This window comes from Staurois parvus, unplaced genomic scaffold, assembly GCF_062004578.1.
Source record: "Staurois parvus isolate SC_StPar_1 unplaced genomic scaffold, SC_StPar_1.0 ptg000344l, whole genome shotgun sequence".
Lineage (NCBI taxonomy): Eukaryota > Metazoa > Chordata > Amphibia > Anura > Ranidae > Staurois > Staurois parvus.
In genome coordinates, this window is record NW_028318140.1 from 1,074,022 (window position 1) to 1,098,119 (window position 24,098).

Genomic DNA, 24,098 nt, shown 5'->3' on the forward strand with positions numbered 1-24,098 from the left:
ACTCAAATGGTATGCAAAAGATCAAGGTTTATTCCAGCAATGATCACAGCCATATTCCCCACCAAGAGCCCACCCATCTTAAAGTGATTTACCGCAACAGGCTTAGCCATAGTGATTTCTCTAGAGAAATCTCTATGACTAAGACTGATACGGTGAAATGCATTAAAGTAAGTGGTCTCTGGGTTTGAACTATGGCTGTATTCATTGCTGGAATAAACCTTGATCTTTTGTATGTCACCAGAATGTGACTCTGCTCTTTATTCATGATACGCTTGGAACATGGCTCCCCTTCAGCCTGCACCTGAACTCCTGAGATAGCCGGAGTGTGTACCTCAAGCAGTGAATATCCATATTAAATTGATGAATGACCTTGTTATAACCATTGAGTAGGAATTTCATATATTCTGAGAATTTATCATGACCAGAGATTTTACTGTTGTGCTCTATCATGTAATGGTTATATAATACCATTCATCTTTAGACTACTGTCTGTCCTCAAGCCACCGGACACTAAGACGGGATTGTGCTCTATTTAAAACTGCACTTTGCGACTGAAGAAGCAGGTGCCTTTCACCACCACTAAAGTCTGGATATACCTTTTTGTAGAGGTCAAACAGTACAAGTTTTCAGTGGCATTTAGTGAATTTATTATCAATACTGGAAACATATTGGCACCAATTTGACTAGAGTAATGAAAACTATGTTGCACATGGTAACCAATTAGATTCCATCCATTCTAAGCCGAATGTTTTCTGTAGTAAAGTTCCTATTGTTCAGAAATACTTCTAATGAGATTATTAACAGTACGTCAATTGTGTAAAAAAAAAAAATTTGCCAGAAGCACACATTTATTTAAAAAAAAATCTTTATGAAGGCAAAAGGGACACAGCTGCCTCCAGGCTGCCTGCACTGTAATCCCTCCTGCCCTCACACTGGTGTACTACAAACTATTTGTGTGCCTCTACATGGTTTTCTTAGTACATTTATATATATATATATATATATATATATATATAACTGTGACAGTTATCAGTCTTTACTTGAACCAACCCGTGTGATGTTAGACATAACTTCATATTGTGCTATGTTACTGAAAGAGTATTGTAGTGGCCACCACAGGTGACCTTGTGTAAAGTGGCACCCATCCATGCATTAAGGCACTGATTCCAGAGGGGGGATACAAAGGAGTGACACCCCTAACGACCTCCAAATTGTGGATGTAACCTTATATACATTTGAAAATATATTGCTTCTGTAGAAAACATTACAATGTAATTTCATTTACATTTGCTTATTATTTCCTTAAACGAAAATGTGAACTTAATAAATATAACAGTGGCAAAATATACTTCATATTTCAAACAGTGTAATGCTAATTTGTACCACAAAAGGAGAGAGCTGCTGTTGGTGTTGCTTAGTCAATGTCACAGTTCAATTTAGGCTGACTGCTGTCTCCGTTCATCAGACCTTTCTCTTGCTGCTCTGCCAAAACTTCCCACTTCTGCTTGTTCCTCAGGCAGCCCTCAAGTAGTGGGTAACATGACTCAGATACCTGCGTTAAAGCCTACATAAATGGTCAAGGCAGAAAGAATGAGAGGTTAATACCATTGTTCCTTCTAATTTGCTAAGGAATCAACATATACTGCATGAGGATTTCATTAAAGGATAAGTCCACCTTTTGCACAAAAATAATAAATGCACATTTTTTGCAGGTATAAAAAAATGCTAATTTATTATTTTTGTCTTCAGATCGCTGGTGCAATCGCTGGTGGCGGTTGCAGCGCTGGGAACATGTTACATGTTCCACCCTAAAAACGGGTGGAACATGTAACATTTTCCCAAAAGTGAACTCTTCCTTTAAAGCTGAACTTCATCCCAGCATCGTTTCCCTCCCCCTGCCCATCATCTGTGCCACTATCTTTAAAAATCCAGATTTGCCACAGGAATCAGTCAGGTATTTGGGACCTGGCAGAAATCTGCAGCATCCCTGTGCACATGCAAGGGATTCTGGTGCAGGTGCACAGATGCTATTAGGGTTCTGATATCAGGCATTGTGGAGACCCGCGACAACTGTGTGTGGATCCCCTGCTCGAGAGTAGACATGCCAAGAAGACTGCCATTTTTTCTCATGTGCTGAGATTTGAAGGGGAAATGAACCCACAGTAAAACACTGCCTCCTGTGATGTGTGATGTGTGATGTGGCAATCCCAGGACACAGCTAGGGGGCCTATGCAACTTTCACCTAGGCCAGAAAGAAGGAAGTGCTTCCTTCCTGTACGAGTGAGGGGGGAGGACCCAGAGGAATGGGTGATGTTGTGCTTTAAGTTCAAAAGAAGATTGGTAAATCATTGGTAACTAGGCACAAGTAAAAACGTTAATGCGGATCTCCATCTTCTCCACTCCTCCTCCCCTTCTCTACATGAATAGCACGTTTTTTTTTTTTCATTTATCTTTTATGCATGTAAACTGTGTGGCCCTGCCCCCTATGCACATCAGTTACCTAGGTGAATGACGTGCACAGTGCTTGCTGCGCTTCCGGGGATATGCACGTTATTTGTTATGTATCTCTATTCATTGTCCTTAATTCTCAAGGGAGGAGGGGGAGTGGGCCTAGCAATGACAAGAGGATCTCAGTGGGACAACGCTGAATCCACTGGGTGGGTGAGTATCTTAACTGTGCAGAAAACACCACCTGGTGGGAAGGGGTAAAAAAAAAATTGGAATGGAGGAAGAGTTAAAGTTGACTTTAAGTCAGTTCATACATAAATACTGTACATTTTAAAGTGGCAGTAAAGTCCCCTATGTATTTTTAACTACAGATAATATTATAATAAAGCTCACCTATAGGTTACATTAATAGGTATTTCTACTAATCCACTGCCCCCGGCCAAAGGAGTATCTAATTTCATGTGTTGGGGGGGGGGGACCCAACTGCTTGAATAAGTTTAACAGCAGCCTGGAATGGAGCTTTAATACATATATTTGTTGAAGAAGTCAATGATGTTTCAGTTTTGAAGCCATTATATTCAGTACTGCTCCAGGTGGGTCTGTGCTTGCTCACTGGAAATAGCCTGTTCCCATCCAACTCGTCACTGTATACACTAGCCCAACTGAAATAGCAGATGGCTATACCATATTGCTTCTTATGAGCATCACGCTAATCAGTGCATACTTTGTGAGTAAGCTCTGATTAGCGTTAGATACAAATAAGAGGTTTTACATCTTTCTGTATGTAGCCTGTTTACACCAATAAAGGATTTATGCAACAAACACCAGTTTGGTGCTATGATCTTTTAGTTTGGTTCCACTGTTTCAGTTTTGGGTGGATGGATGGGGTGGGGTTAAATCATCCTAACTATCCATCCGTCATACAGTAAATCTCTTGGGAAAAGTGGTTCTAAAGCCTAAACATTTTTAACTTTAACAGTATCAACCCTCAGTCCCCTTATACTTACCTGAGTCCTCACTTGATCCAGCGCTGTGCCCGTCTGTAGCGGCTCTCCCCACACTCACAGGCTTTGCTGAGGCAGTGGGAGCAATTGCATCCTGCTGCTGTCAGTCAAAACTAATGAAAAGGGAGTGGGGGCACAGCTGAGCCACGCTGCCTTTGTCTATGGACGCAGGATCAAGATCAAGTCCACAGGTGGGCCACTATAGGAAGCAGCTTCCTATGGTGGCACACAGAGAATAGGAGGAGCCAGGAGCTCTGTCGGAGCTGGATCCAAGAAGAGAAAGATGAGGGCCGCTAGGTGCAATTCCATTGCACAAAGCAGGTAAGTGCATCATGTTTTTATTTAAAAAAAAAATACTTTACAATCAATTTAAGTTCCAATATAATTTAAATAAATTATGCCGTTTTGGGGGGATCTCAGGATCAGCATTTTCTGAAGTGCTGAAGTGCTGGTCACCACCTGATACAGTCTGGCCTTCCTTTTGAGGTTAATTACAGAGGATTACATTGTATCATTGCAGTGCATACCCACTTCCCCTCTACAGCATTTGTTTTTCATTTTTTAAACTCATATTAAAAGGAGCTTTTTAGGCTATAAAATTACTTAAAAACCCCTAGAACATTATATTATTCCTACAGAGACTTTGTAGAATAGAAAGATGGCAGGTGCAATTCTTTATGTTACGCTATATTTGTGTAACTGTTTTTCAAATCTACCTTTCCAATTATAAATGCATTTAAATTATTTTTATTGCACACAAACCCAATGTAGCCTCTAATTTTGTTGTATAAATCAATATATGAGTTGTTAAGTCAAGTTAAGTCAATGTTAAGTCAAGCCTTAACACTGCGTATTTTCGCAACATGGCAAAAAATTATGGTTACTAGTAGAGATGAGCGAATTATTCAAAAATTCGATTCGGCTGATTCGCCGAATTTGCGGGAAAAATTCGATTCGATGCGAATTTATTCGCCGCAAATTTAACTTACTAAAAGGGTTTCTAGGGTTCAGAGAGCCTTTATATTAGTGCAGAACACTGTACCTTTAATTTAAATGCCCTTGGAGTCTGCTGGGGAAGAGAAATAATACTGTCAGTCAGTATGACATGCAGATGAGTGCCGTCGATCTTAGAATCACCGCACACTTCACTCATTTGGGCAGTCACGGGGCACGACGAAGAAGAAGAAGAAGAATGAAAAGAAGAATGAAAAGAAGAAGAAGAAGAATGAAAAGAAGAAGAAGAAGAATGAAAAGAAGAATGAAAAGAAGAAGAAGAAGAAGGAAAAGAAGAAGAAGAAGAAGAATGAAAAGAAGAAGAAGAAGAATGAAAAGAAGAATGAGAAGAAGAATGAAAAGAAGAATGAAAAGAAGAATGAGAAGAATGAAAAGAAGAATGAAAAGAAGAAGAAGAAGAATGAAAAGAAGAAGAAGAAGAATGAAAAGAAGAATGAAAAGAAGAAGAAGAAGAATGAAAAGAAGAAGAAGAATGAAAAGAAGAAGAATGAAAAGAAGAATGAAAAGAAGAAGAAGAAGAATGAAAAGAAGAAGAATGAAAAGAAGAATGAAAAGAAGAAGAAGAAGAATGAAAAGAAGAAGAAGAAGAATGAAAAGAAGAAGAAGAATGAAAAGAAGAAGAAGAAGAATGAAAAGAAGAAGAATGAAAAGAAGAATGAAAAGAAGAAGAAGAATAATGAAAAGAAGAAGAAGAAGAAGAATGAAAAGAAGAAGAAGAATGAAAAGAAGAATGAAAAGAAGAAGAAGAAGAATGAAAAGAAGAAGAATGAAAAGAAGAATGAAAAGAAGAAGAATGAAAAGAAGAAGAAGAAGAATGAAAAGAAGAATGAAAAGAAGAAGAAGAAGAATGAAAAGAAGAAGAAGAAGAATGAAAAGAAGAATGAAAAGAAGAAGAAGAAGAATGAAAAGAAGAAGAAGAATGAAAAGAAGAATGAAAAGAAGAAGAAGAAGAATGAAAAGAAGAATGAAAAGAAGAAGAAAAAGAATGAAAAGAAGAAGAAGAAGAATGAAAAGAAGAATGAAAAGAAGAAGAAGAAGAATGAAAAGAAGAAGAAGAAGAATGAAAAGAAGAAGAATGAAAAGAAGAATGAAAAGAAGAATGAAAAGAAGAAGAAGAATGAAAAGAAGAAGAAGAAGAATGAAAAGAAGAATGAAAAGAAGAAGAAGAAGAATGAAAAGAAGAAGAAGAATGAAAAGAAGAAGAATTAAAGTACAGCAAAAAGTGTATCTGCAGAGAGCTCCGCTATTTCTGACAGTTCCTTCACATTTACAGCGGTTGAAACATTGTATCTATTTATTTCCGAATAAAAACATCTGTATCCTAAATGGAAACAAATAGATACAATGTTTCAACCGCTGTAAATGAACTGTCAGAACTGTCAGAAATAGCGGAGCTCTCTGCAGTGACACTTTTGCCGGCTGATCGGGAAAAATTCGATTCGTGCACCCGAAGTTTGCTAAAATTCGGATTCGATGCGAATCGAATTTTTCCTGATATTCGAAACGAATTCCACTTCGCCAGGTTCGATTCGCTCATCTCTAGTTACTAGAATTATCACTAGGTGGCGCTTCAAATGTGCAGAGTAATGAGGATGCTTTTAATTTTTTTCATTTCATTATATATTTTTTTCATTTTATTATAACTTTAAATTATTTATTTATTTATTTTAACCTTTTTACATTTTTTTTAACGTTTAATTTTATTGCTGTGACAGGGAGGTTAACAAGCCCCTTGGGTGATAGCACTGGGCAGATTACTAGTCCTCTTTATGAAGATTTCAAAGGACTATCACACAATGAGGTTATAGTTCTTCCTGAATAAATTTTGCATGCAACAGTTTAACCTCCTTCCATCCACAATCTGTATACTAACATTCCACTTCTTTTCAACTCTATAATGGGGAAGGGCGTGGGGTTATGTAGTCCACACATTGGAACTGGACAGACTGGTAACACTGACAGAATGGATACTTACAGGCTTATTATACAAAAAGGCAATGAAGGTATATCCGTCTGCCTTAATTAGAATTTTTACAAAAGAATAGTAAAAAAAACATATATGACTGATCGGTATGGACAGTTGTTGCAATTTTGTACTGCGCCATTATTTACTTTAGCCCCTCATTATTTAAAAAAATACAGGAGGGAAATAAGTAATGTTAAGAGAAAAGCATAAACAGACACAACAAGCACAAAGCAACTAACCTCATACAGCTCTAAGCAGATTGCGTCAATAAATCCAACCTGCATGCTGGGTATTTTGTCTTTCTTCTCTCTATTCATGAGATCCTGAAACATAAGCATAGCATGTGATGACATTCTGTTTCCAAGACTGATACTCATTTAAACATATGGTGAGTGATCCTGCCAGTAGACCTGGCAATCAGAAGGGTTAGGACAAACCATATAACATTGACAAGTTTGAAAAAACAAAGAAACAGCAGCGCGTGATCTCCATCAGCAAGATGTGCACGTGAGTGTACTATTTTTTAATTGTTCAATAAAACTACATGTATTGCTGACGGAGATCCCATGCTCCTGTTTCCTTGTTTTTTTAAGCTGTTTCTGGATCTTCCTGGGTCTATTGGTAGCTGCAGGATCCTTTGGCATTTTTCATTCTGAGATTTGTTTCCCCCATCCCCACAGTCTATCAATGTGGTTTAAGCCTTTTTTGCCAAAAGAAAAAAATAAGCAGTTGCTTTAACTGCCTAAAATTGTTAGCTGCAGCTTCTGGCAGGATCAATGGGTAATAGAAGTATACAAGAAGGGCTCAAAAATCTATTGTGTTAAAGAGTAACTAAAGGCAACATTTTTTCTTACGTTTTGGATAGAGTGGAGAGTAATTAGAAACCCTGTCAGTTTATTTTGTGGTCGTAGCCCCTGTTAAGGAGACTCTATTTGTCCTGGGTTATCCCCAGAAAAGTATTAGAGGGGACATATTTCAAAGGGGACACAAGTTCTGGTGACCTGGGGATCCCCAAGGGATTCCCTTTATTTGCAGGGATGGTTTGGCTATGGGAGAGAGAGTGAAATGAAATATCTGAAATAGGACACAGATGGCGAAAAAAAATCTGATAGGGGTTATAACCCTTTCTTGCTCTATCCAATAAAAAAAAAAAAAGTTTTGCTATAGTTCTAATTTAATGCTAGTGACGGAATACATCATTTGTCATTTTTATGTTTTTTTTCCATATTTGCACATTAAAGTTTGAATAGGACACTTTAAGAATACAACTGGGAAAGTGGAGGTGATACTTACAATTGGTTCTATATTCAGTTCTCTCCTCTCTTTATCCCCTTGGTCATAAAATTCTGAAGCGACAAGTTCAGCTATCTAAAAACATAAAGTTTTATTTTCTCAGTAAAAGATAAAACACTTCTCATTGTAGACAATACAGTTACTGCTAGGAGCAATGTAAACAGGTGAAGAGTAGAAGTGAGGGATTCCACACCGATACAGAGCATAATATTATATACACAGGTGTGTGAGCTAGACTGCTCTGCTCATACAAAGCAAAAACTGGAAATTTATGGACTTGTGAAGTTAAAACTATCAGTGTGCAAAACGTTTGCAGTTGTCACTGTTTATGCTGCTCACGGAATACTACCTTTATAGAGGTATTTACCCACGTCCAGTTTAATTACTCTAACTTTGAAGCCTCTTCCACACAGCCTCACAGCAAGGATGACATTGATAGGAGTAGAGAGCAGATTTAGCAGAGAAGACCTCATCAGTCTGTGGCTGCACTTTAACTGTCTAGTCCAGCGTTCCTCAACCAGGGTGCCCATGTCCTAACAACTAATTAAATCATCGGTTACTAAGGACACATCGGGCGCTTGCATGGCATTCTGGGTTGCTGACAGGAGTACAGACAGCAGCAGAGAGAAGGAAAGAGCCTGGCATGAGGTGCAGGCTGTGCTCTCTCCTCCACACACTACTCCTGTCCTGGTAGCAGAAATTATCGGTGGGGGCGGTAATCAAATTCTGTACAGTTTCTGGGAGCATTCTGAGTTATCTCTTGTATACAGACAGGAGGGAGAAGAGCTGGAGTGAGAGGGGAAGTGGGAAAGAGCACAGCCAACACCTCCTCCTGGCTCTTTCCTCCTCTCTGCTGCTATCTGTACTCCTGTAGTGACGAGAGGGATAAGGCGGGATTAGAGGTTTTGTGCTAGGAAGGAGGATTTCGGAGGGGTGGAGGGGGTTGTGTTAGCAGCGGTGATTATGGAGAAGACATTTTCCAGCACTGCACAAAAATGTGTAGCCTTTTGCATATGTGTGCAGGTGCCATTAATTCTTAATGGCACTCCCCACACATGTAGCAAATAAGTGTGCATCTGCGCCCACTAACCTGCATTGTACTAGCAGTTTGGTGTAGCGCAATTTTAAAAATCATGCAGACACTTTTCTTGCATGTTTCATGTACATAGAGCAGCCCACAAAACTCAAAATGTTTATGCCTTAAGATTGTCTACAATTCTAAAGGTACCTTGACTGAAAAAAGATTGAGAAACACTCATCTAGTCTGGATATGGAGAAAAGACCCCCGCTGTATCTCTTCTACAGTAACTGTAACAGAGAATGTAGTATCTTCCCCTAGCTGTGATATCTGGCAATTCTGTGTAAATCTCACAACTAGATGGATAAAAATACAAAAGTATTTAATCTGTGTATTTAGCTGTTTGGCTGGAGTTCAGCTGTAAGATTTCAAAATGCAGACAGAAAATATTAAAAGTCTTTGAGACTCAGTATACACAAACACCGCAGTAGGGTAATATTTAGCATCACTATGATTACAGAGTACTTCCATTTGGTGTGAGCCAAGCTTGACAGGGTCCTCAAAACTGACATGGACCAATGTGATGAGACTTCCATGACTCCACCGAATGTGGGATATGATGACAGAACACCTCTGTCTCCCAATCTTAGTTCCTAGGTGTGCTAAAAGATAATTGCTTTACACAGCACTGTGCTGCATTTTGTAGACCAAAGAATCTAGCTGAAATTGCACTTCGGTCAAGTTCATTTGATTTGCTCATCATCTCAAACACCATACCTTTACTATATGAAAGCTTAGACAAACATGAGTTTCAGTACAGGAGCTGCATCCAACATTCATACATCTAAGAAGTATGAGTACTTTTACAATAGAAGGAAGACCTTAGAAACAGTTAAAAATACAAAACCAAGATTGTGGTTCACAGCCAACAGATTCTCATGAATGTACTTGTTTACACCCCAAACAATCTGACCCATAGGGGTTTATTTACTAAAGCTGGAGAGTGCAAAATCAGACTCACTTCTGCATAGAAACCAATCAGCTTCCAGGTTTCATTGCCAAAGCTTCATTGAACAAGCTGAGGTTAGAAGCTGATTGGTTTCTATGCAGAAGAGAGTCTGATTTTGGACTCTCCAGCTTTAGTAAATAAACCCCAGAATGTCAGCAGCCAAGACAGATAATGACGCTTTCACTTGACCTTCTGAAATTGACCCAGGCAATTCAGATAATTATATCCATGGTTTTTGCTTTCCTCTTGCATTATTATCTGTTTTCCAGGGATTCTGCTTCCTGGCCAGAGGCCCAGGGCTCCATCTGGTGCCACATCATCCACATTGTTAAACTGTCTTTTTTATTTGTTTCTATTTTCAATGTTGTGATCACTTTGTAAACATTTACTGTGCTTCAAATAAATTCATCTGCTTATGTTGGGATACATTCATGGCTTCACATCTTGTATATCATATAGACTCAATATCTGCACTCCCTGTTCAAGTCATGTTGTGGTAAATCCCCCTACAGCTGCCTGCTTTTACGAGAACCAGAACGTACAACCAAAACATACACTGTTGTGGAGAGTCTGTTTTCCTTTCGAATGTACGGTAAAAGGATTGTTTAGATTTTTTACAGTTTAAAGATAATGTATAGTCTATTGTTTGTTTTTATAACTCTAAATACATTGAGAAGTCTCCTTTGAACATGCTAGCTAAAATATTGGCAGCCACCCCAATTTATAACTAACTTTTAATGTAAGGTGCACATGGAAGGGCTTTGCACAGAACAAATAATGCAATAACTGCTGCTTGCAGCTGGCTAGACAGGAAAATGACATACCAGTGAGTAAAACCAACAATGGTAACCACCCAGCTTTTCTAAATCATATTCAAATTATTCATTATAATCCACTATTTATTCCTAAGAACCTCTTCATATACACTTTGATGTTCATTTTAAGGAACAGTTAAAGAGGAAAAACTAATTGATTAGGTCATTAAGTATGGAAACCTCAATCTGATGAACACAGAAGAATCTTCACAGCCTCATATTGACCATTTATTGCTATACAGCTCTATTGAGGACACTGAACGTTTCTCAATTTTAATTCTTTGATTTTATAACATGATTGTATTATGTTCACCATGACAATGTCTACCTTTTCTACGATCCATGAGATCAAATAAATACAATATTGCATTCACCAATGTAGTGATATACTACTCTGCATAGGATTCATTACAAACCACCTTTTAGGTAGGTTTTGCACTAGTCATCTGCCATTTTGTTTTTCAAAGTATTGCTGGGTTTATAATCCACACTTAATTAGAAGTGAGACGGAGATATTATAAGGATATACAATTATATTCGATTAGGATGGTAATTTTTTCTAATTTATATATGTAACTTTTCTAAATCATAGCCTAGATTGTAAGCTCCAAGGAGCAGGGCCCTCCTTACCCTCTTGTATTGAACTGTATTGTTGCTGTATTGTCTCCCAATATATTGTAAAGTGCTGAGCAAACTGTTGGCACTATATAAATCCTGTATAATAATAGTAATAATAGCCGTAAATATCCTGTACTGGGTTTCTCTTGAATGGAGAAAACTAGGTGTATGGCCCCATAGACATTTCGGATGATTTTCATACACTCTACATGTGCACATGTTTACTTTCAAATATGTACAGATACAGCATAATTTGAAAAAATGATTCGCACTAGGGCTCTAAGAAAGATAGATCCCACAGTAGCCACTTTTTAGTGCTATGTAATGTGTATGGGTCTGTAACAAGGAAGGCTTTACCTCCCACCACTCTACTGGGAGGACAAGGAGCCACAACTGCAGACCAGAAATATGTAACTGATTGGGATATTACAACAAGAGAGTGCCAGTGCCACCAGCCAATATATGCGCTCACCTTTACTTTAGACCAGCGGTTCTCAACCTGGGGGTCGCGACCCCTTTGGGGGTCGAACGACGCTTCCACAGGGGTCGCCTAAGACCATCGGAAAACACATATTTCCGATGGTCTTAGGAACCGAGACACCGCTCCTCTAGCCGTCTCCAGGTGTGGGCGGGATGACATGCCGCCCCTGTCATCTGGACACACCCCGGGATCAATCCTCGCCGGTGATTGGCCGCCGGAACTGTAGCTCAGGAGAGGCACACAGGCGGCCAATCACCGGCGAGGAGGTGGAGCTTGGAGAGGAGGAGCCGAGCGGCACCGCGAAGATCGAGCGAGTGAAGAGGAGGAGAGCGGCCAGAGAAGGAAGACAGCTGACAGGTAAGTGTCTGTACCATGGGAGAGGGAGGGAGCGAGCGAGCCCAGGCTGGAGCAGGGGACAGCAAGGTAAGTATCATTGGTGTCAGTGGGAATAGTGCCCCATCATTGGTGTCACTAATACCAATGATGGGGCACTATTCCTCACACTGACATCAACGATGGGACACTATTCCTCCCACTGACACCAATGATGGGGCACTATTCCTCCCACTGACACCAACGATGGGGCACTATTCCTCCCCCCACTGACACCAACGATGAGGCACGATTCCTCCCCCAAATGACACCAACGATGGGGCACTATTCCTCCCCCACTGACACCAAGGATGGGGCACAATTCCTCCCCCACTGACACCAAGGATGGGGCACTATTCCTCCCCCCACTGACACCAAGGATGGGGCACTATTCCTCCCCCCACTGACACCAAGGATGGGGCACTATTCCTCCCCCCACTGACACCAAGGATGGGGCACAAATCCTCCCCCCACTGACACCAAGGATGGGGCACTATTCCTCCCCCCACTGACACCAAGGATGGGGCACTATTCCTCCCCCCACTGACACCAAGGATGGGGCACTATTCCTCCCCCCACTGACACCAATGATGGGGCACTATTCCCCCCACTGACACCTATGATGGGGCACTATTCCTCCCCCCACTGACACCAATGATGGGGCACTATTCCTCATCCCACTGACACCTATGATGGGGCACTATTCCTCCTCCCACTGATACCAATGATGGGGCACTATTCCTCCTCCCACTGATACCAATGATGGGGCACTATTCCTCCCACTGATACCAATGATGGGGCACTATTCCTCCCACTGATACCAATGATGGGGCACTATTCCTCCCACTGATACCAATGATGGGGCACTATTCCTCCCACTGACACCAATGATGGGTCACTATTCCGCCCACTGATACCAATGATGAGGCACTATTCCTCCCACTGATACCAATGATGGGGCACTATTCCTCCCACTGATACCAATGAGGGGGCACTATTCCTACCACTGATACCAATGATGGGGCACTATTCCTCCCACTGATACCAATTATGGGGCACTATTCCTCCCACTGATACCAATTATGGGGCACTATTCCTCCCACTGACACCAATGATGGGACACTATTTCCCCCACTGATACCAATGATGGGGCACTATTCCTCCCACTGACACCAATGATGGGGCACTATTCCTCCCACTGATACCAATGATGGGGCACTATTCCTCCCACTGACACCAATGATGGGGCACTATTCCTCCCACTGATACCAATGATGGGGCACTATTCCTCCCACTGACACCAATGATGGGGCACTATTCCTCCCACTGACACCAATGATGTGGCACTATTCCTCCCACTGACACCAATGATGGGGCACTATTCCTCCCACTGACACCAATGATGGGGCACTATTCCCCCCACTGATACCAATGATGGGGCACTATTCCTCCCCCTGACACCAATGATGGGGCCCTATTCCTCCCACTGATACCAATGATGGGGCACTATTCCTCCCACTGACACCAATGACGAGGCACTATTCCTCCCACTGACGCCAATGACGGGGCACTATTCCTACCACTGATACCAATGACGGGGCACTATTCCTCCCACTGACACCAATGACGTGGCACTATTCCTCCTACTGCAAAATTACAGTTATGAAGTAGCAACGAAAATAATTTTATGGTTGGGGGTCACCACAACATGAGGAACTGTATTAAAGGGTCGCGGAGTTAGAAAGGTTGAGAACCACTGCTTTAGACCTTTGCACAGGTCTTAATGCATCTTCCCCCCTGGGGTTTATATCCAGTGGCAATCTGCTTCCTAAGGATGCCATGCTGCATAGTGAATACAGGGATCACTCACTTGGCATGGGCACCATCCATAGAACACCAATTTTTCTCATTGAAAGCAAGGCATTCTCTGATTGGACTAGGTGCATACTGTGATGTCACCACCCTGCCTCCCACCTTGTCCAATCAGAGAATACATTACTTTCATTTAAAAAAACTAAGGCATTTTATGAATGGTGTCTGTGCCTAGCAGGTGACCCTCTGTGGTTACTATGCAGCATGACAGCCTTTCTGCATAGAACCCGGAAGATAGCAGTGATCATTGTAGTAGCAGAGACTACTAACCGGATTTCCTGCTTCCACATGGATTTCATTGGTATGGAATATGCATACTTACACTGGTCCAAGCTGGACCTATGTAACTATGGTATAAAATCCATTCCTGGAATTCAGCTTTAATTATCACATGTAAATTGCATTAAGAAATAAATATACAGAGATGAGCATCAATGAGTTAGATACAGACCCGCTGTTGAACCGGCCAGGGTTTTGTTATTGCAGACAGATCACAAGCTGTCATCAGCATTGCCCTGCAGAGAACAGAGAATCATGTTTGAAACTTTTTTTTTTGCATAGTCTTTATTTAAAGTATCCAGCATTCACAGAATTACAAAACACAGTAGAAACATATGTATACATGGTGATCCACGTACGTTCCACAATCTGTCAAGGAATACATTATAAAGTATATTCATCATATAGTGTTGAGATTACCTATTGGGGCATTCAATAACAACACAGACCTCATAACATAAAAGCAATCTACACGTTTGAAACTTTGAATCAGGTAAAACGTGTTGAAAGTTTGGAGTTTAAGTGATATACCTTACTGGCTAACTTAAGTTATTAAAGATCCAAGTTTCCGGGATGACTTAGATCTCTTTTCAGGCTTTTTACAATTCAGATTTTATACAATGAATTGTATGAAGCCTGAAGGAGGGATCTAAGTTATTTCAAAAGCTTGCATCTTTAGATAACTACCGTATTTTTTGCTCCATAAGATGCAATTTTTCCCCCCCAAAAAATGGCGAGAAATGTCTGTGCGTCTTATGGAGCGAATATTGACCAGGCCTCCCCCATCGCCGCCTCATTAGATTAGTGGGCCAGTCAGCAGGGAGGGGATGGGGCCAGGTCCAGAAGCTCCACTGATCCCGCCCCATGCAGCCTGTATGCTCAAGAGGGAGCTGCTGTAGTAGAAGTTGTGATGTGAGTGGGAGTCCTGCCCCTAGACCTCAGAGAGGATGCTGAGCACGGCTGGCCAGGTATGTCCCCCCCCCCCCCCCATACACTGCCTGTGGACTATTAACCAAACCATGAGCTGTTTTTCACAAACTGTACATCTGTGCACTGCTGAAAGAACTCTGTTCATCCCCTGTAATATGTCTGCAGTATCTGGTCATCTCCAGTAGTGTGTCTGCAGTCATCTCCTGTACTATGTTTTTAGTCTCTGGTCATCTCCTGTACTGTGTCCGCAGTCTCTAGTCATCTCCTGTACTGTGTCCGCAGTCTCAGGTCATCTCCTGTACTATGTCCGCAGTCTCTGGTCATCTCCTGTACTGTGTCCGCAGTCTCAGGTCATCTCCTGTACTATGTCCGCAGTCTCTGGTCATCTCCTGTACTGTGTCCGCAGTCTCAGGTCATCTCCTGTACTATGTCCGCAGTCTCTTGTCATCTCCTGTACTATGTCTGCAGTCTCTGGTCATCTCCTATACTATGTCCGCAGTCTCTGGTCATCTCCTGTACTATGTCTGTAGTCTCTGGTCATTCCCTGTACTGTGTCCGTAGTCTCTGGTCATCCCCTTTACTAAGTCTGTAGTCTCTGGTCATCTCCTGTACTAGGTCTGTAGTCTCTGGTCACCTCCTGTACTATGTCTGCAGTCTCTGGTCATCTCCTGAACTATGTCTGCAGTCTCTGGTCATCCCCTTTACTATGTCTGCAGTCTCTGGTCATCCCCTTTACTATGTCTGCAGCCTCTGGTCATCTCCTGTACTATGTCTGCAGTCTCTGGTCATCTCCTGTACTGTGTCCGCAGTCTCTGGTCATCTCCTGTACTATGTCTGCAGTCTCTGGTCATCTCCTGTACTAGGTCTGCAGTCTCTGATCATCTCCTGTAATATGTCTGTAGTCTTGGTTCAGAATATTTTTTTTCTTGTTTTCCTCCTCTAAAACCTAGGTGAGTGTTATGGTCAGGTGCATCTTATGGAGCGAAAAATATGGTAAATATAGGTTGTCACTTAAACTCCAAACTTTATGCACTAATCGATGGCCAGCATGGTACAAGCTACATACAACCTGAAATAAACTATACTGTATGCTGAGTAATTGCAAACTGCAACTTACATTGATGAACATAATACTGCAGTAACCAAAGAAAAAAAAGGTTAAAGGAAAGGAAGTAGTTATACCGTATTTGCCAGAGAAAATGTAAAAAAATCCTTTTCCCAAAAAATATCTAGTTATATTTGGATGGACTTCCTCTTCCTTAACTGACCAGAGAAATGGAGGATTTGAAACAAAATATTTTTTTACCCAGAGGGCCAGGAGAATCTATACTCATGCATTTAAAATAGTAAAAAGTGCACCCTTTATCACTTAAGAAGAGTGCAGTAGGTTCATGTGTTTTTACAGTTTTGAGCTATCACAAAATGCAGCACATCCAAAAATAGCAGGCACACCAAATCTCAATTGTATTTTACTGTGTTGGAGAGTAAAAAAACAGTTAACTGTTGCTACTAAAAAGAATAGCCTTAAGCTAATACACACACACAAAGAGTTTAGTTGGAAGGATTACCATAAAAAAAGAACACACTAAACTAAAAAGAGGAAAATTTTTGATTAAAATGGTTGTAAACTTCAGACATGAAATATGAACAACGCATATCCCTCTATAGTGTGTGCTTGTTTCAAGTAAGAGCACTACGTGTTGTTTTAGTCTGCTGCCTAGTTCCTCTGCTATCTGCATGAGTCACTATTGACAGGTCTTCCTGACATCAAGAAAAAAAAAGGTGACAGGGGAGGGACTTCCAGCACACAGCCTGTGATTACTTTGTTTCTGTGTGCTGTGTGAAGGTGGAAGTGTCTCTCTCCTCACTAAGCTCTGCAGTGTGCAATTTTAGCTTCCCACCCCCTGCTTTCTGAACTCCTAGACACATTTTATAAATTCTGGACTTTGAACAGATGCAGAGAAGAGAAGACCACAGGTAAACAAGTACAAGTTATGTAGGAGGGTTTTTTTCATCTCTGTGTATCACCTAAGGCTAGTCACTTCACTTGGTGTATATAAGGGTTTACAACCACTGTAATTCCACACAAACAAAAAGATTCCTTCCCAAACATTAAAATTGTTTTAGTTTTTAAAAAAAAAAAAAACTTTAACAAAACTTTACAGTCTGCATTTAAAATGACCACATAAATGAACTCTATAGAAACATAGAAATGTGATGGCAGAAAAAGACCGGGTGGTCCATTTTTTTTTTGGGGGGGGGGTACTTTCTGAAATTAGTTTTGAACTTTCCTCCAGTTAGTTTAAGGGCCTGTTCCCACCACAAAAAGGCACTCCAGATGTATTCCAGATACAGTTTTGCTTACAGTTCACACCACACTCCATTCTGGTGCAGTTTTGATGCAGTTTGCTATATTCCAGTATGGCTCTGTGCAGAAAAAATGCAGCACATTCTTTTTTTCTGCACCAGAAACTGACTGGAACAGACTGCACTGGTGTGAACTAGGGCATTTGGAATACATAGAAAACACTGTGCATACATTTTTGATGCAGAAAAAAACCCGCACTGGACTGCATTTAGTGTGAACTAGCCCTAAGGTCATGTCCCCATGTTCTTGATTTTCATTTCATGTTGAAAATACTGCCCTCCTGAATCTTATTCACCCTTTGATGTATTTAAAGGTTTCAATCATGTCTCCCCTTTCCCTTCTTTCCTCCAGACTTTTCATATTAAGTTCCTGAAGTCTCTCCTGATATGCTTTATCCCACAGACCTTTCACCGTTTTTGTTACCCATCTCAGGACTCTTATCAATATCATTTTGGGAGTGAGGTCTCCAGAACTGGACACAGTATTTTAAATGAGGTCTAACTAAAGATCTATATAGAAGAACCAGGACCTCCTTCCTCCTGCCTGGCCACACTGTTTGCTCTTTTTGTAATCATCTGAAATAAGTACCCCAAATCCTTTTTCTCTCAAGTGCTGGCCAACAATGTACCCCCACTGTTGTACACTCTCGAGGGATTATTTTATCTTAGATGTGTTATTTTACATTTAGAAACATTGAACTGCAATGTCCACTTTTTTGACCAATCTTTAAGCAATGCCAAATCATTTTCCATGTTACGTACACTTCCAGGGATATCAACCCTATCGCACACCTTTGTGTTATCAGCAAACAATTATATCTTACTCAACAACCCTTTAGTTATATCACTTATGCTGAGAAAATGTAGAACCATTTAAAAAAAAGGCTGTCAATTAGATTATAGATTATAAGATTATATTATGGATGTCTTATTATTGCCTACAACGGCAATGGGCAAACTACGGCCCGCGGGCCGTATACGGCCCGGCGGACTTTTTAATCCGGCCCGCAGAGCTAGGCTCCTCTCACAGTCCGCCCTGAAGACCGGTGTAGGATGAAAATCTGTCTCCTATGAGGATCTGTCCCCCTCGACGTATCTGCGCATGTGCCGGAGATCGCCGATCGGCTGCTAATGCCTGAAACTGGCACATGCGCAGATACGTCGAGGGGGACAGATCCTCATAGGAGACAGATTTTCATGCTACACCGGAACGGCGCAGGAATACGGCGAGAGGAACGCGCGGAGCAAAGGTAAGTGAATTGACACAGGGGGGACTTGGGGACTTAATATGGGGGATGAATTACTATGGGGGATGAATTACTATAGGGGGGATGAATTACTATATGGGGGATGAATTACTATAGGGGCGATGAATTACTATAGGGGGGATGAATTACTATAGGGGGGATGAATTACTATATGGGGGATGAATTACTATATGGGGGATGAATTACTATAGGGGGAATGAATTACTATAGGGGGGATGAATTACTATAGGGGGGATGAATTACTATACGGGGGATGAATTACTATGGGGGATGAATTACTATATGGGGGATTAATTACTATAGGGGGGATGAATTACTATATGGGGGATGAATTACTATATGGGGGATGAATTACTATGGGGGATGAATTACTATATGGGGGATGAATTACTATGGGGGATGAATTACTATGGGGGATTAATTACTATGGGGGATGAATTACTATATGGGGGATGAATTACTATGGGGGATGAATTACTATATGGGGGATGAATTACTATATGGGGGATGAATTACTATGGGGGATGAATTACTATATGGGGGATGAATTACTATGGGGGATGAATTACTATATGGGGGATGAATTACTATGGGGGATGAATTACTATATGGGGGATTAATTACTATGCTTACTATGGGGGAATATTACTATACTTACTATGGATGACACATACACATCATTTATCTACTCTTGGTCCGTCCCCCGGGTCCAATATATGAACCCATTGCGGCCCTCAAGTCAAAAAGTTTGCCCACCCCTGGCCTACAACAAAGGCATTTGCTAGTGAAACTAGAAAACCGCAAAAAGCTCATCATAGAAAGTCCCCGCATTCCCCTCTACCTTATCTTATCTTATATTACTATGGTCTGTTAATGGTAAAAATGTTAAATATAAACATATGAGGTTCCCAATTTTTTTTCAGCTCACATGACATACTGAGGTTGATTTACAAAAACTGGAGAGTGCAAAATCTGGTGCAGCTCTGCATAGAAACCAATCAGCTTCCAGCTTGTTTTAACTGAACAAGCTGATTGGATTGCACAGCTGCACCAGATTTTGCACTCTCCGGTTTTATTAAATTAAAGAAAGAAAAAAAAAAACAGGAGAATATTACAGCTCAACTCCAGCCTTTTATAGTTTTGGATGGAGGGGAGAATTGTTTGAACTGTCAGGGTTATGTTGACCTCTATATATGTGATGTGAGGATTTCCCTCACTTTTTGTGTGGGCACTGGATAGGAAGCAAGGGACAACCTCATTAGAGAGGCACAGAGAGCAATAAAACAAAATAGAGGTTCTAACATTTCTCAGTTTTAGCCATGACAAAAAAATTGGCTGGAGGTGGCTTTAAAATATTTAAATGCAGTGATATGATTCTGAGAGCAACTGCTTTGTTATCAGCTAAAATTACATTAAAAAGAAATTCCATATAGCATTATGAACTTGGCAATGATTTGCCTCTACATTGTCTTGTGGGTCACTGAGAGAGTTAATGTAGGGTTACACAGAGGGTTAGTGGAGGAGTTACAGGGAGAGTTAATGTATGTATTACAGACATGACTGGTGCTTCCACTGGGCAAACTAGGCAGCCACCTAGGGTGCCCTGCCACTAGGGAAGGCTAGTGTAAGTGTTACAGGGAGAGTTAGTGTATGTAATACAGACATGACTGGTGCTTCCACTAGGTGAACTAGGCAGCCACCTAGGGCGCCCTGCCACTAGGGAAGGCTAGTGTAAGTGTTACAGGGAGAGTTAGTGTATGTAATACAGACATGACTGGTGCTTCCACTAGATGAACTAGACAGCCACCTAGGGTGCCCTGCCACTAGGGAAGGCTAGTGTAAGTGTTACAGGGAGAGTTAGTGTATGTAATACAGACATGACTGGTGCTTCCACTAGGCAAACTAGACAGCCACCTAGGGTGCCCTGCCACTAGGGAAGGCTAGTGTAAGTGTTACAGGGAGAGTTAGTGTATGTAATACAGACATGACTGGTGCTTCCACTAGGCAAACTAGGCAGCCACTTAGGGCGCCCTGCCACTAGGGAAGGCTAGTGTAAGTGTTACAGGGAGAGTTAATGTATGTATTACAGACATGACTGGTGCTTCCACTAGGTGAACTAGGCAGCCACCTAGGGCGCCCTGCCACTAGGGAAGGCTAGTGTAAGTGTTACAGGGAGGGTTATCGTAAGAGATATAGGGAGGGTTAGTGTGAAGACTTACAGGGAGGGTTAGTGGAAGGGTTACAGGGAGAGTTAATGTAACAGTTACAAAAAGGGTAAGAATATTGATTAGGGGGAAGGTTAGTACAAGGGTTAACATAATTGCCTACACAACAAGAACTCCCAATGCTGAAACCTTATATATCAAGGCAACAACGCTATACAAGCAATGTCATTTTTGATACTTACACAAACAACTCTTTTTGTGTTGGATCATCCCACCTGAATTTCTTTCTTTTTATAAGTTCAAAGAAATCCCCTCTCCTCCTGCAAAACAAACACAGTGTTTTACTTGATAGATTGCACCTTAATAATGACCAACAGTAAACTCTATCTGACTGTATTAAGTAAACCGACCAGTGCTTCTGGCTGTGTTATGATGGTTACCTATACGAAACTTGACGGTATAAGACAGATTATTTGTGACGCACATAAAAACTGAGTACTGCCAAAAAGACATAACTCAGCCATTCCTTTTATGGTCAGTTAGAATGAGCCATGCCCGAAAAATAATAAATTAAATATGATTTTACTGGAGAGAGCAGAGAATAATAGAAGAGTCAGAGGATACTTTGCTGATCTTTGAATACTTACTTTATATAAAGTGCCAAATCTGTAGCAAGGATTGCTTGCTTTATCATCTTTAGTGCAGCCTTGTAATCCTGAACAGAAAGCCCGCTCAGAATCTGATTACCCTGAGGACAAAAGTACATTAGAATTTTATATTACATTTTGCAATTATACTCCAGAAACAACAGTGATTTAGTAATCTATTCATATTTTTAAAAGTGCTGCAAATATACTGTATGTGATGGACTTACATTAAAGTGATTGTAAATTAATTTTTTTTAAAATAACAGATTTATACTGTACTTACTTGCCCTGTGCAAGGTATTTGCACAGAGCGGCCCTGAACCTTCTCCTTCTTTGCCGACTGCTCTCTTTGTATGGCTATGGAGGAATTCAGTGGTGATCTATCCCCAGCACAGCTCCTCCAGAAAAAAAGAAATAGGGAGAGTGTCCCCCTCTTATAATTCACCATTAGGTGTACAGACCTTGGAACTCAAGAGCAGAGACCTCAGCGCAAAAGTCTAATAAAGACTAACCACAGCTTTAAAGTGATTTCTGTGTTGTTTCAATCTCTTGTACTTTACTATGTATTTTACAAATGTATTTTGAATTTAGATGTACATTTTAGTAAAATTAAGTGGTGCTCAAATACTGAATAAGATTAGCTGCTAAACGTCTTAGTCAAAACTGGAACTTGCTGAAATTCTGGTCACTGGGAATAGGTGATATTGGTGATGCTCCAAGTAAACAAGGGAACATACTGCTTATACCTCAGTCCAGTCTCATATAAGTGCACTTTATGGGGTTGATTTACTAAAGGCAAATAGACTGTGCACTTTGCAAGTGCAGCTGCACTCATTTTCCCCAAAGCTTCGTGTATGTGGTGCATCTATGCCGATTTCCATTAATCAATCAAAAATGCTGTTTTTTATTTTACTGGCACCTAATTAGGCATTTTTTACAAAGTGAAGCTTCACCATATTCACTAAGCTCCAGGGAAAATGAGTGCAACTGCACTTGCAAAACGTACAATCCATATGCCTTTAGTAAATCAACCCCAGTTGGGATGCAGTGAGAATGTATATACTGTATACAGTATGATACTTGTGATTAATATATTCCAACAAATAATTGAAGCTCTCCCTTTTGTTCTCGAGGTGATTTACCCACTATGCTGTCATTATAGTTTCATTCTCTGCTCCACCATGAATCAATAATGAGAAGCTTGCGCTTACATTTTATAAGCAACTATCATTTCCAAAGAGACTCTATTAGCAGTATGCACTGACCTGGCTATTTAGTATCATGAGGCACTGGTCAAAGTGGTGGTTCTCCATGATAGAATGACAGTATAGTTGTGCTAATGGATGCTCACTCCTGAAAAAAGATGGAAAGATGACAGTTAGATTCAAGGTATATCTGATCTTTTTACTGGTAACTTGCATGATAGCTACACTGGTGCTTGCATCCTTTAACCACAAAATTAGCATCAGGTTTAATCCTAGATTGAAAGCTCCAAGGAGCAGGGCCCTCCTATCCCTCTTGTATTGAACTGTATTGTTGCTGTATTGTCTCCCATTACATTGTAAAGCGCTGAGCAAACTGTTGGCGCTATATAAATCATGTATAATAATAATTTATTACAGGTCTTATGTAGCACCATCAATTTACGCAGAGCTTTACATATATATTGTACATTCACATCAGTCCATAACCATCAAGGAGCATACAATCTAAGGTCCCTAACTCACATTCATACATACACATACTAGGGCCAATTTAGACAGGAGCCAATTAACCTACCAGCATGTCTTTTGGAGTGTTGGAGGAAACCCAAGCAAACACAGGGAGAACATACAAACTCCAGTTAAGTAGTGCCATGGTTGGTATTCCAACCAACGACCCCAGTGCTGCCAGGCAGAAGTGCTAACCATTTAGACACTGTGCTGTCCAAAATAGACAAAGTGGGTCCAAAGCGAGACTAATATCATTTTATAGCCCAGACTCAGCCAACAATATTTATTTTGTTGCAAGGGAAGAGTGAATGCTTCTATCAGAATTTAATTGGCATGTGTCCCTGTTGGGCAGGTTTACCCTTATTTTTAGCCAAGACAAAAAATTATTGGAAATCTTTCCATTGAGGAAACATTTTTAATAAAAACAAGGAAAGATTTAGAACTTCCAAGTGTTTTATTGCTGTTTTACTGCCCTTACTTAGTGCTATGAGCAAGGGTAATCTCAGCTGCCTCAGCTGGTGACATGTCTTTTCTAATGATGACAAGAAAGTCAGGTACGGACACCTTTACAGTGCATGTCCTTGACAACAAGCAAAAAACTGTAGGCTGTAAACCTAAGCTTTGACTTGTCTCAGCAGTTACCATAGAGAAAAAAAAAATGAAACCTTTAAAACTTTACTTCTTTCACACATCAGGGGATGTGGCCTGTGGAGCAGCGTGAGGCCATCACATATACCTACATGTATTGGGCTGGGGGAGCGGCGTCCTACACTTTCTATAAAAAACCTCTGGATAATTGAAACCTGATGATAGCACTCCT

General features: G+C 40.8%; 1 protein-coding gene across 1 annotated transcript in view; it reads right to left on the reverse strand.

Moving 5' to 3' along the window:
- Window positions 1-623: 623 nt before the first annotated feature.
- The window catches only part of PDE5A (phosphodiesterase 5A), a 216,728-nt gene continuing 193,253 nt past the window's right edge, over window positions 624-24,098 (reverse strand). Inside the window, exons 15-21 of the mRNA XM_089684312.1 lie at window positions 22,832-22,919; window positions 21,567-21,667; window positions 21,162-21,239; window positions 14,362-14,425; window positions 7,726-7,800; window positions 6,672-6,755; window positions 624-1,564 (exon numbers count right to left, since the gene is read on the reverse strand). Coding sequence (XP_089540438.1) covers window positions 1,415-1,564; window positions 6,672-6,755; window positions 7,726-7,800; window positions 14,362-14,425; window positions 21,162-21,239; window positions 21,567-21,667; window positions 22,832-22,919 — 640 coding nt within the window. The 3' untranslated portion in view covers window positions 624-1,414. The remainder of the gene's footprint in view (window positions 1,565-6,671; window positions 6,756-7,725; window positions 7,801-14,361; window positions 14,426-21,161; window positions 21,240-21,566; window positions 21,668-22,831; window positions 22,920-24,098) is intronic.